We start from the raw sequence: 12,773 nt of genomic DNA, 5'->3' as shown, positions 1-12,773 counted from the left end.
CTCACTCCTTGTGTATTTTGATGCTGTTAATAATGTTAAATATTCTGTTCTCATCCTCAGGGGCCAAGAAAACTGGTAGAGAAACAAAGGTGAGAAAGAGAACAAAACAACAACAACAACCAAAGAAGACAGAACTCTGCTGATCTCCGCCCCACAACAAACCCTCACCTGATTGGACAAGGACCTTAGCTGCCAGCCAATTACAGTAGCCCAAATGATGCGCTGTACGTTCCATCGCCCAATCACAACACTAGTTCTGTCTGACCATAGTCTCTGAACACTTCACCTGTGTGAACATGTTGGTGGATTATTTCTATATAGTTGATTTGATATATCAGAGTTATTATAGACCAGTGTTCTGTTCGTTTCTACTCAGTTGTACATTTTATACGCTTTCAACACCTTTGAAAGTTTTATATATATTTTTTTAAATGTAATATGTTAGCATGTTAGCGGACGCTAGCTACCAAACCATGTTAGCATGTTCGCAGACATTAGCTAAAAAAAACATGTTAGCATGTTAGCGGACGCTAGCTACCAAAACATGTTAGCATGTTCGCAGACACTAGCTAAAAAAACAAAAACATGATAGCATGTTAGCTAGCGGACGCTAGCTGCTTGTTGTTTGACAGCTTGTAACCATCGCATTGACGCAGCTGTGTTGTCACGGCTGTGATGTCATTCTGTGATGTCATTCTGTTATGTCATTCTGTGCTGTCACGACTGTGATGTCACGACTGATGTCACCGCAGGCTCTGAATCTATGAATAAAGATTTCAGTGACGCCGTCTCCACTGTCTGTCGTCCTGCTGTCTGTCTGTCCGTCCCTCTATACATAAACTCAGCAAAAAAAAGAAACGTCCTCTCACTGTCAACTGCGTTTATTTTCAGCAAACTTAACATGTGTAAATATTTGTATGAACATAACAAAATTGAACAACTGCGACATAAACTGAACAAGTTCCACAGACATGTGACTAACAGAAATGGAATAATGTGTCCCTGAACAAAAGGGGGGGGTCAAAATCAAAAGTAACAGTCAGTATCTGGTGTGGCCACCAGCTACATTAAGTTCTGCAGGGCATCTCCTCCTCATGGACTGCACCAGATTTGCCAGTCCTTGCTGTGAGATGTTACCTCACTCCTCCACCAAGGCACCTGCAAGTTCCCGGACATTTCTGGGGGGGAATGGCCCTAGTCCTCACCCTCCGATCCAACAGGTCCCAGACGTGCTCAATGGGATTGAGATCCGGGCTCTTCGCTGGCCATGGCAGAACACTGACATTCCTATTTCCTGCAGGAAATTCACGCACAGAACGAGCAGTATGGCTGGTGGCATTGTCATGCTGGAGGGTCATGTCAGGATGAGCCTGCAGGATGGAGGGATTGTGCGTTCCTGGTGTAACTAGGGCAGTTGTTGTTGCCATCCTGTACCTGTCCCGCAGGTGTGATGTTCGGATGTACCGATCCTGTGCAGGTGTTGTTACATGTGGTCTGCCACTGCGAGGACGATCAGCTGTCCGTCCTGTCTCCCTGTAGCGCTGTCTTAGGCGTCTCACAGTACGGACATTGCAATTTATTGCCCTGGCCACATCTGCAGTCCTCATGCTTCCTTGCAGCATGCCTAAGGCACGTTCACGTCGATGAACAGGGACCCTGGGCATCTTTCTTTTGGTGTTTTTCAGAGTCAGTAGAAAGGCCTCTTTAGTGTCCTAAGTTTTCATAACTGTGACCTTAATTGCCTACCGTCTGTAAGCTGTTAGTGTCTTAACGACTGTTCCACAGGTACATGTTCATTAATTGTTTATGGTTCATTGAACAAGCATGGGAAACCGTGTTTAAACCCTTTACATTGAAGATCTGCGAAGTTATTTGGATTTTTAACGAATTACCTTTGAAAGACAGGGTCCTTTTTTGCTGTGTTTATATGTATTATATATAATTTATACTGAACAAAAATATAAACACAACATGTAACAATTTCAAAGATTTTACTGAGTTACAGTTCATATAAGGAAATCAGTCAATTGAAATAAGTCCATTAGGACCTAATCTATGGATTTCACATGACTGGGAATACAGATACTCATCTGTTGGTCACCGATACCTTAAAAATAAGTTCCTTAAAACCAGTTCCTTAACACCAGTTCCTTAAAACCAGTTCCTAAAAACCAGTTCCTAAAACCAGTTCCTTAACACCAGTTCCTTAAAACCAGTTCCTTAACACCAGTTCCTTAAAACCAGTTCCTTAAAACCAGTTCCTAAAAACCAGTTCCTAAAACCAGTTCCTTAAAACCAGTTCCCACTCTGGAAAACTATAAATTCATTTGGCCTTGATCTATGGATTTCACATGACTGGGAATGCAGATATGCATCTGTTGGTCACAGGAAAGTAGGGGTGTGGATCAGAAAACCAGTCAGTATCTGGTGTGACCACCATTTGCCTCATGCAGCACGACACATCTCCTTCGCATAAAGTTGATCAGGCTGTTAATTGTGGCCTGTGGATTGTTGTCCCACTCCTCTTCAATGGCTGTGTGAAGTTGCTGGATATCAGCGGAAACTGGAACACGGTGTCGTACACGTCGATCCAGAGCATCCCAAACATGCTCAATGGGTGACATGTCTGGTAAGAACGCAGGCCATGGAAGAACTGGGACATTTTCAGCTTCCAGGAATTGTGTACAGATCCTTGCGACATGGGGCCGTGTATTATCATGCTGAACCATGAGGTGATGAATGGCACGACAATGGGCCTCAGGATCTCATCACGGTATCTCTGTTCATTCAAATTGCCATCGATAAAATGCAATTGTGTTCATTGTCCGTAGCTTATGTCTGCCCATAACATAACCCCACCACCACCATGGGGCCCATACCATAACCCCACCTCCACCATGGGGCCCATACCATAACCCCACCTCCACCATGGGGCCCATACCATAACCCCACCTCCACCATGGGGCCCATACCATAACCCCACCTCCACCATGGGGCCCATACCATAACCCCACCTCCACCATGGGGCCCATACCATAACCCCACCTCCACCATGGGGCCCATACCATAACCCCACTTCCACCATGGGGCCCATTCCATAACCCCACCTCCACCATGGGGCCCATACCATAACCCCACCTCCACCATGGGGCCCATACCATAACCCCAACTCCACCATGGGGCCCATACCATAACCCCACCGCCACCATGGGGCCCAAACCATAACCCCACATCCACCATGGGGCCCATACCATAACCCCACCTCCACCATGGGGCCCATACCATAACCCCACCTCCACCATGGGGCCCATACCATAACCCCACCTCCACCATGGGGCCCATACCATAACCCCACCTCCACCATGGGGCCCATACCATAACCCCACCTCCACCATGGGGCCCATACCCATAACCCCACCTCCACCATGGGCCCATACCATAACCCCACCTCCACCATGGGGCCCATGCACATAGTCTGAGGTTGTGAGGCTAGTTAAATTCTCTAAAAACGACTTTGGAGGCGGCTTATGGTAGAGAATGAGCATCATCATTATGGTGAACAGAATGAGGATCAGTACTGGGGGGGGGGGGTCCGTGACACACACAGACTCACAGACACACCACACACACACGCACACACAGACACACCACACACACACAGACACACACAGACACACACACACACACACACACACACACACACACACACACACACACACACAGACACACAGACACACACAGACACACACACACACACACACACACACACACACTACCTGCTTCCGATGTTTACCTCAGAGTCCCAGCGTGTATAACAAGGAGACTCTTTCTTTCCCGACTGGACTGAAAAACTAAAATATTATCTCTCTCTCTGTGTGTGTGTGTGTGTGTGTGTGTGTGTGTGTGTGTGTGTGTGTGTGTGTGTGTGTGCAGCCTTAACTGTACATGTCTTCCCCCTTATGTAATATTTCCACTTTCTATAACAGAGATTCTATGACTACAGTTTCTATAACAGAGATTCTATTACGACAGTTTCTATAACAGAGATTCTATTACAACAGTTTCTATAACAGAGATTCTATTACTACAGTTTCTATAACAGAGATTCTATGACTACAGTTTCTATAACAGAGATTCTATGACTACAGTTTCTATAACAGAGATTCTATGACTACAGTTTCTATAATAGAGATTCTATGACTACAGTTTCTATAACAGAGATTCTACTACTACAGTTTCTATAACAGATATTCTATGACTACAGTTTCTATAACAGAGATTCTATGACTACAGTTTCTATAACAGATATTCTATGACTACAGTTTCTATAACAGAGATTCTATTACTACAGTTTCTATAACAGAGATTCTACTACTACAGTTTCTATAACAGATATTCTATGACTACAGTTTCTATAACAGAGATTCTATGACTACAGTTTCTATAACAGATATTCTATGACTACAGTTTCTATAACAGAGATTCTATGACTACAGTTTCTATAACAGAGATTCTATTACTACAGTTTCTATAACAGAGATTCTATTACTACAGTTTCTATAATAGAGATTCTATGACTACAGTTTCTATAACAGAGATTCTACTACTACAGTTTCTATAACAGATATTCTATGACTACAGTTTCTATAACAGAGATTCTATGACTACAGTTTCTATAACAGAGATTCTATTACTACAGTTTCTATAACAGAGATTCTATGACTACAGTTTCTATAACAGAGATTCTATGACTACAGTTTCTATAACAGAGATTCTATTACTACAGTTTCTATAACAGAGATTCTATGACTACAGTTTCTATAACAGAGATGATATTACTACAGTTTCTATAACAGAGATGTGTTGTCATGTTGTGTTGTTGTCTTAGGTCTCCATTTTTGTAGTGTTACTTACTGCAAATTGAGAAGTTATGTGACGAAACAAAAAGAAGAAGAAACTGTATTATGAAGCCAAGATCAATTATATAAAGAATGATGTAAAAAAAAAAAAACTTTGGAATAATTTAAATTTAATTATTGGCCGAAAAACAAATTCAACACCATCTTTGATTAAATAATATGTTAATGATTACTTCATCGTCAAAGTGAGCAAATTTAGGCTATGATATGCCAACAGCGAACAGTGAGCCATCGTATTCATGCATAAAAATAAAATAAAAATGAAAAGAGAAGCATTGTAAGTTCGAATGTTGTAAAGTTCGTGTGGGAGAGGTGGGGAAATTATTGTCATCGATCAATAATGACAAACCTCCTGGCATTGACAACTTAGATGGAAAGCTACTGAGGATGGTAGCTGACTCTATAGCCACTCCTATCTGTCATGTCTTTAATCTGAGCCTAGAGGAAAGTCTTTGTCCTCAGGCCTGGAGGGAAGCCAAAGTCATTCTGCTACCCAAGAGTGGTAAAGCCGGCCTTTACTGGTTCTAACAGCAGACCAATCAGCTTGCTGCCAGCTCTTAGCAAACTGTTGGAAAAAAATTGTGTTTGACCAAATAAAATGCTATTTCTCTGTAGACAAATTAATAACATAAAATGCAAATCAATTTATAACATTTTTGACATGCGTTTTTCTGGATTTTTGTTGTTGTTATTCTGTCTCTCACTGTTCAAATAAACCTACCATTCAAATTATAGACTGATCATTTCTTTGTCAGTGGGCAAACGTACAAAATCAGCAGGGGATCAATTACTTTTTTCCCTCACTGTAGAGAAGGGCCCTCAACAAGTACTGCACTGACACAATTGACTGATGATTGGTTGAAAGTAATTGATAATAAGAAGGATTGTGGGAGCTGTACTGTTAGATTTCAGTGCAGCCTTTGATATTATCGACCATAACCTGTTGTTGAGAAAACGTATGCATTATGGCTATCTATCTAATAGAACTCAAAGGGGTTTCATTAATGGAAGCTTTGCTAATGTTAAACATGTAAAGTGTGGTGTACCACAGGGCAGCTCTCTAGGCCCTCTACATTTTTATAATTTTACCAACGACCTGCCACTGGCATTATACAGAGCCTGTGTGTCCATGTATGCCGACGATTCAACCCTATACACGTCAGCAACCACAACTGTGAAATCCCTGCAACCCTAAACAAAGAGTTGCAGTCTGTTATGGAATGGGTGGCCAGTAATAAACTGGTCCTGAACATCTCTAAAACTAAGAGCATTGGATTTGATACAAATCATTCCCTGAGTTCTAGACCTCGGCTGAATCTGGTAGTGAAGGGTGGGGCTGTTGAGCAAGTTGAGGAGACCAAATCCCTCCCTCCCTCTTTTTTATCTGTCCTTTTGATTTAAATGTTGTTTTGATTGACGCACTAGACTTTATGATTTAATGATCGTATGTCTTCCACTGGCGTCTATGTAGGGCTCCTGTTAATGTCAGATGTCTGACAAATAAAATGGAGTGGAATGTATTTCAATTAACAGGTGTGCCTCTGTTCAAGTTCATTTATGGAATTTCTTTCCTTCTTAATGCATTTGAGTCAATCAGTTGTTGTCACGTCCTGACCATGGTAAGCTGTTTATTTTCTATGGTAGACTGGTCAGGGTGTGATAGGGGGTGTTTTTCTATGTTTTGTATTTCTATGTTTAGGTTCTAGTTTTCTATTTCTATGTTGTTGTTTGTTTGGGATGATGTCCAATTAGAGGCAGCTGGTCCTCGTTGTCTCTAATTGGAGATCAAACTTAAGTAGGGTTTTTTTTCCACCTGGGTTTGTGGGATCTCGTTTTTGTATTGCTCAGTGAAGCCGACAGAATGTGACGTTTGTTTTTCCGTTTGTTTATTGTTTTGTCTAGTGTTCTGAGTATAATAAATATTTATCATGAGCACTCAACACGCTGCACCTTGGTCTACTCCTTACGACGAACGTCACAGAAGATCCCACCACCAAAGGACCAAGCAGCGTGGTCAGGACAACTGGACATGGGAGGAGATTCTGGACGGGAAAGGACACTGGAGTCAGGCTGGGGAGTATTGCCGCCCGAGGGAGGAGATTGAGGCAGCAAAAGCAGAGTGGCGTTATTACGAGGCACTATACCAACCACGAGGCAAGTGCGAGACAGCCCCCAAAAACATTTTGGGGGGGCACACGGGGAGATTGGTAGAGTCAGGTTGGAGACCTGAGCCAACTCCCCATGCTTACCGTGGGGAGCGAGTGATCGAGCAAGCACCGTGTTAGGCGCTCGGTGCAAGCTTCCCACAGTTGCCGTGCTAGAGTTGGCATTCAGCCAGGAAGGATTGTGCGTGCTCAGCGTTCCTGGTCTCCGGTGCGTCTTTTCGGCCCAGGTTATCCTGCGCCAGCTCTACGCACGGTACCCCCAGTTCGCCAGCACAAACCTGTGCAAACAGTTCCAACGCCCCGCACTTGTCGGGCTACGGGGGGTACCCAGCCAGGACGGGTTGTGCCAGTCATAAGCTCCAGACCTCTAGTGCGCCTCCACGGCCCAGTATATCCTGCGCCAGTTCTACGCACTGTGTCGCCAGTGCGCCTGCACAGCCCAGTTCGTCCTGTGCCAGCGACCCGCCCTTGCCGGACTAAAGTAAGCATCCAGCCAGGATGGGTTGTGCCAGTCATAAGCTCCAGACCTCCAGTGCGCCTCCACGGCCCAGTATACCCTGTGCCTGCTCTGCGCACCTGGCCTTCAGCGACGTTCCCTAGTCCAGAACTCTCAGCGACGTTCCCCAGTCCGGAGCCTCCAGCGACGTTCCCTAGTCCGGTGAGACCTATTCCGGCTCCACTTACGAAGCCTCCAGTGATGATCCATGGTCCGGAGCCTGTAGGGATAATCCATGGCCCGGAGCCTCTAGTGGTGATCCATGGCACGGAGCCTCCAGTGATGATCCATGGCCCGGAGCCTGTAGTGATGATCCATGGCACAAAGCCTCCAGTGATGATCCATGGCACAAAGCCTCCAGTGGTGATCCATGGCACGGAGCCTGTAGTGACGGTCCCCAGTACGGAACCTCCTGAGACAGCCTGCAGCCCAGAGTCTTCAGCGGCGGCCTGCAGCCCAGAGTCTTCAGCGGCGGCCTGCAGCCCAGAGTCTTCAGCGACGATCCACGGTCCGGTGGCACAGAAGCAGAGGGATCAGCGGGCGGAGCGGGGGTTACGCCCCGAACCAGAGCCGCCTCCTCTGTTGGAGGATCCGCGGGAGGAGAAGGTTATGTGTACTGCACCAGAGCCGCCATAGACAGTAGTTACCCTCCTTTTTTTTTTTTTTTTTTTTTTTGGGGGGGTGGGTTTTGTTGTTGTTTTGTTTAGGTCGGGGGGGGGGGTACTGTCACGTCCTGACCATAGTAAGATGTTATTTTCTATGGTAGAGTAGATCAGGGCGTTTTGTAATTCTATGTTCATGTTCTAGTTTTGTATTTCTATGTTGGTTTTGTTTGGGATGATCTCCAATTAGTGGCAGCTGGTCCTCGTTGTCTCTAATTGGAGATCATACTTTAGTAGGGGCGTTTTCCACCTGGTGTTGTGGGATCTTGTTTTTGTACAGCTCAGTGAAGCCTGCAGAGCGTGACGTTCGTGGTTCTTTGTTTATTGTTTTGCTTTAGTGTTCTGAGTATAATAAATATTTATCATGAGCACTCAACACGCTGCACCTTGATCTACTCTTTACGACGATCGTCACAGCAGAGCTATTGACCGGGGTAGGGGTAGCCAGGTGGAAAGCATGGCCAGCCGTAGAAAAATGCTTATTGAAATTCTCAATTATTGTGGATTTATCGGTAGTAACAGTGTTTCCTAGCCTCAGTGCAGTGGGCAGCTGGTAGGAGGTGCTCTTATTCTCCATGGAATTTACAGTGTCACACTGTAAACTTTTTGGAGATTGTGCTACAGGATGCAAATTTCTGCTTGAAAAAGCTAGCCTTTGCTTTCCTAACTGCCTGTGTATATTGGTTCCTAACTTCCCTGAAAAGTTGCATATCACGGGGGCTATTTGATGCTAATGCAGAACGCCACAGGATGTTTTTGTGCTGGTCAAGGGCAGTCAGGTCTGGAGTGAACCAAGGGCTATATCTTTTCCTGGGCTATATCTGTTTTTTGAATTGGGCATGCGTATTTAAGATGGTGAGGAAAGCACTTTTAAAGAATAACCAGGCATCCTCTACTGACGGAATGAGGTAAATATCCTTTCAGGATACCCGGGCCAGGTCGATTAGAAAGGCCTGCTCGCTGAAGTGTTTTAGGGAGCGTTTGACAGTGATGAGGGGTGGTCGTTTGACCGCGGACCCATAACGGGTGGAGGCAGTGATCGCTGAGATCCTGGTTGAAGACAGCCTACTGGCACAGTAGGGGATAATATGTCATTTCTACTGCTTAATGTTAACCTCTATGGGATCGGTGTCCCTAAACCGGGAGAGTTGTTGCTCAATATGCAATAATGTGACTACAATGTCTCTAAACAACAGCCAATTCCGGGACATAGACATGTCTTATATGGTCAGAAAGCTTAGATTCATGTTAATCTAACTGCACTGTCCAATTTACAGTAGCTATTACAACAACAAAAAATACCATGCTTTTGTTTGAGGATAGTACACAACAACAAAACACTTTTCACGGCAACTGATTTGATACATTCACCTCTAAAGGTAAATAATGTACTTACATTCAGTCATCTTAATCTGATTTGTCATCCTGAGGGTCCCAGAGATAAAATGTAGTGTATTTTTTATTTATTTTTTAAATCTGTTTTTATAAATGTAGAAAGTGGGTTCTACAGTTTGACCCCACTGCTGTCTCTGGACTTGAATTGGTAAAACGTTATTTTAGATGAAATGAATTGAAGAGAATTGTAATTCCAGTGTACTTCCTGAACGGACTGGAATTGGATCACTGAATAAAAGTTAACAGGTCATCTCACGACACAGACAGACAGACACGTCTCACTACACAGACAGACAGACAGACAGGTCTCACTACACAGACAGACAGACACGTCTCACTACACAGACAGACAGACAGACAGACAGACAGACAGACAGACAGACAGACAGACAGACAGACAGACAGACAGACAGACAGACAGACACGTCTCACTACACAGACAGACAGACACGTCTCACTACACAGACAGACAGGCAGACAGGCAGACAGACAGACAGACAGACACGTCTCACTACACAGACAGACAGACAGACAGACAGGTCTCACTACACAGACAGACAGACACGTCTCACAACAAACCTGCTGTTTAAAATGTTTATTATGTCTTCAGTGTTGCCTTACAAACAGTAAAAACATTAAAACAGTCTTTAGTTGTTATATAACTGATATTAAAAAATGACTTCCAGCATTAATATGACTTTAGTGATGTAGATATGAAGCAGAGCAAAGCTTAAAGGATGTCAGCTACAGATACACACAGGGTTAAAGTCTTATCACTCATAACCTATCACGGGGCTGCACCGTGGCCAGCAGAGCCCTCCTATTGGCTTACACAGGACTCAGAGAGTGATTGACAGCTAGAGGGGCCATTCAGAGAGGAGGTCTCTCCATGTACCGCCTCTTCAGGGGTCGTTGCCACGGTTATGCGTCATTGCCGCCACACAGCAGGAGGAGGGCCTTACGGTAGTCACCAGAGGTATCACCCTGCAACACACACATTGGAAAATACAGAGGATCGACATCATTCACTCCACATTACATTACATTACCACTACATTACCATTACAGTTTATTACACATTACATTACCATTACAGTTTATTACACATTACATTACCATTACAATACTATACCATTACCATTACAGTTTATTACACATTACATTACCATGACACTACATTACACAGTACATTACATTACATTACCATTACATTACACATGACATCACACATTACATTACATTACCATTACCATTACATTACCATTACACTACATTACACATTACATTACATTACCATTACACTACAATACACATTACAGTACATTACCATTACATTACACACTACATTACACATTACAGTACATTACCATTACCATTACATTACCATGACACTACATTACACAGTACATTATACATCACATTACCATTACACATTACATTACCATTACACTACATTACACACTACCATTACATTACCATTACACATTACATTACCATTACATTACCATTACATTACCATTACACATTACATTACCATTAAATTACATGACCATTACATTACCATTACAGTACCATTGCATTACACATTACATTACACATGACATGACATTACACATTACATTACATTACACATTACATTACATTACCATTACATTACATTACCATTAGGATCAACAACATTACATTCACTCCACATTACTGGCCTGTAGTGCTGAGATTCTTCAAATAGCCACCCTTCGCCTTGATGACAGCTTTGCACACTCTTATCATTCTCTCAACCAGCTTCACATGGAATGCTTTTCCAACGGTCTTGAAGGAGTTCCCACATATGCTGGGCACTTGTTGGCTGCTTTTCCTACACTCTGCAGTCCGACTCATCCCAAACCATCTCAATTGGGTTGAGGTCAGGTGATTGTGGAGGCCAGGTCATCTGATGCTGCACTCCATCACTCTCCTTCTTGGTCAAATAGCCCTTACACAGCCTGGATGTGTGTTGGGTCATTGTCCTGTTGAAAAACAAATGATAGTCCCACGAAGCGTAAACCAGATGGGATATCACTGCAGAATGCTGTGGTAGCCATGCTACACCTCCTCCTCCATGCTTCACGGTGGGAAATACACATGCAGAGATCATCCGTTCACCCACACCACAAAGACACAGAGGTTGGAACCAAAACTTTCCAATTTGGACTCCTCAGACCAAAGGACAAATTACCACGGGTCTAATGTCCATTGCTCGTGTTTCTTGGCCCAAGCAAGTCTCTTCTTCTTATTGGTGTCCTTTAGTAGTGGTTTCTTTGCAGCAATTCAACCATGAAGACCTGATTCACACAGTCTCCTCTGAACAGTTGATGTTGAGATGTGTCTGTTACTTGAACTCTGTGAAGCATTTATTTGGGCTGCAATTTCTGAGGTTGGTAACTTTAATGAACTTATCCTCTGCAGCAGAGGAAACTCTGGGTCTTCCTTTCCTGTGGCGGTCCTCATGGGAGCCAGTTTCATCATAGCGCTTCATGTCTTAAAGTAATGATGGACTGTTGTTTCTCTTTGCTTATTTAAGCTGTTCTTGCCATAATATGGACTTGGTCTTTTACCAAATAGGGCTATCTTCTGTATACCCCCCTACCTTGTCATTGGCTCAAACACATTAAGAAGGAAAGAAATTCCACAAATTAACTTTAACAAGGAACACCTGTTAATTGAAATGCATTCCAGGTGACTACCTCATGAAGCTGGTTGAGAGAATGCCAAGAGTGTACAAAGCTGTCATCAAGGCAAAGGGAAGCCACTTTGAAGAATCTCAAATATAAAATATATTTTGACTTGTTTAACACTTTTTTGGTTACTACATGATTCCATATGTGTTAATTCATAGTTTTTGATGTCTTCACTATTATAATACAATGTAGAAAATAGTAAAAATAAAGAAAAACCCTTGAATGAGTAGGTGTTGTAAAACTTTAGACCGGTAGTGTATATACACACACACCTGTATAGCAGAATAGAGATATATATAAACAGTATATATATGTATAAAGCTACCTGTATAGCAGAATAGAGATATATATAAACAGTATATATATATATAAAGATACCTGTATAGCAGAGTAGATATATATATAAACAGTATATATAT

At 43.2% G+C, this 12,773-nt stretch overlaps 1 protein-coding gene across 1 annotated transcript in view; it reads right to left on the bottom strand.

Moving 5' to 3' along the window:
- Positions 1–10,217: 10,217 nt before the first annotated feature.
- Positions 10,218–12,773, bottom strand: part of LOC115182786 (annexin A5-like) — a 28,647-nt gene continuing 26,091 nt past the window's right edge. The window contains exon 13 of the mRNA XM_029744243.1: positions 10,218–10,621. Coding sequence (XP_029600103.1) covers positions 10,559–10,621 — 63 coding nt within the window. The 3' untranslated portion in view covers positions 10,218–10,558. The remainder of the gene's footprint in view (positions 10,622–12,773) is intronic.

This window comes from Salmo trutta, unplaced genomic scaffold, assembly GCF_901001165.1.
Source record: "Salmo trutta unplaced genomic scaffold, fSalTru1.1, whole genome shotgun sequence".
Taxonomy (NCBI): Eukaryota; Metazoa; Chordata; class Actinopteri; order Salmoniformes; family Salmonidae; genus Salmo; species Salmo trutta.
Note: the sequence above shows the minus strand (reverse complement) of the source record. Positions and strands in the feature narration are given on the sequence as shown.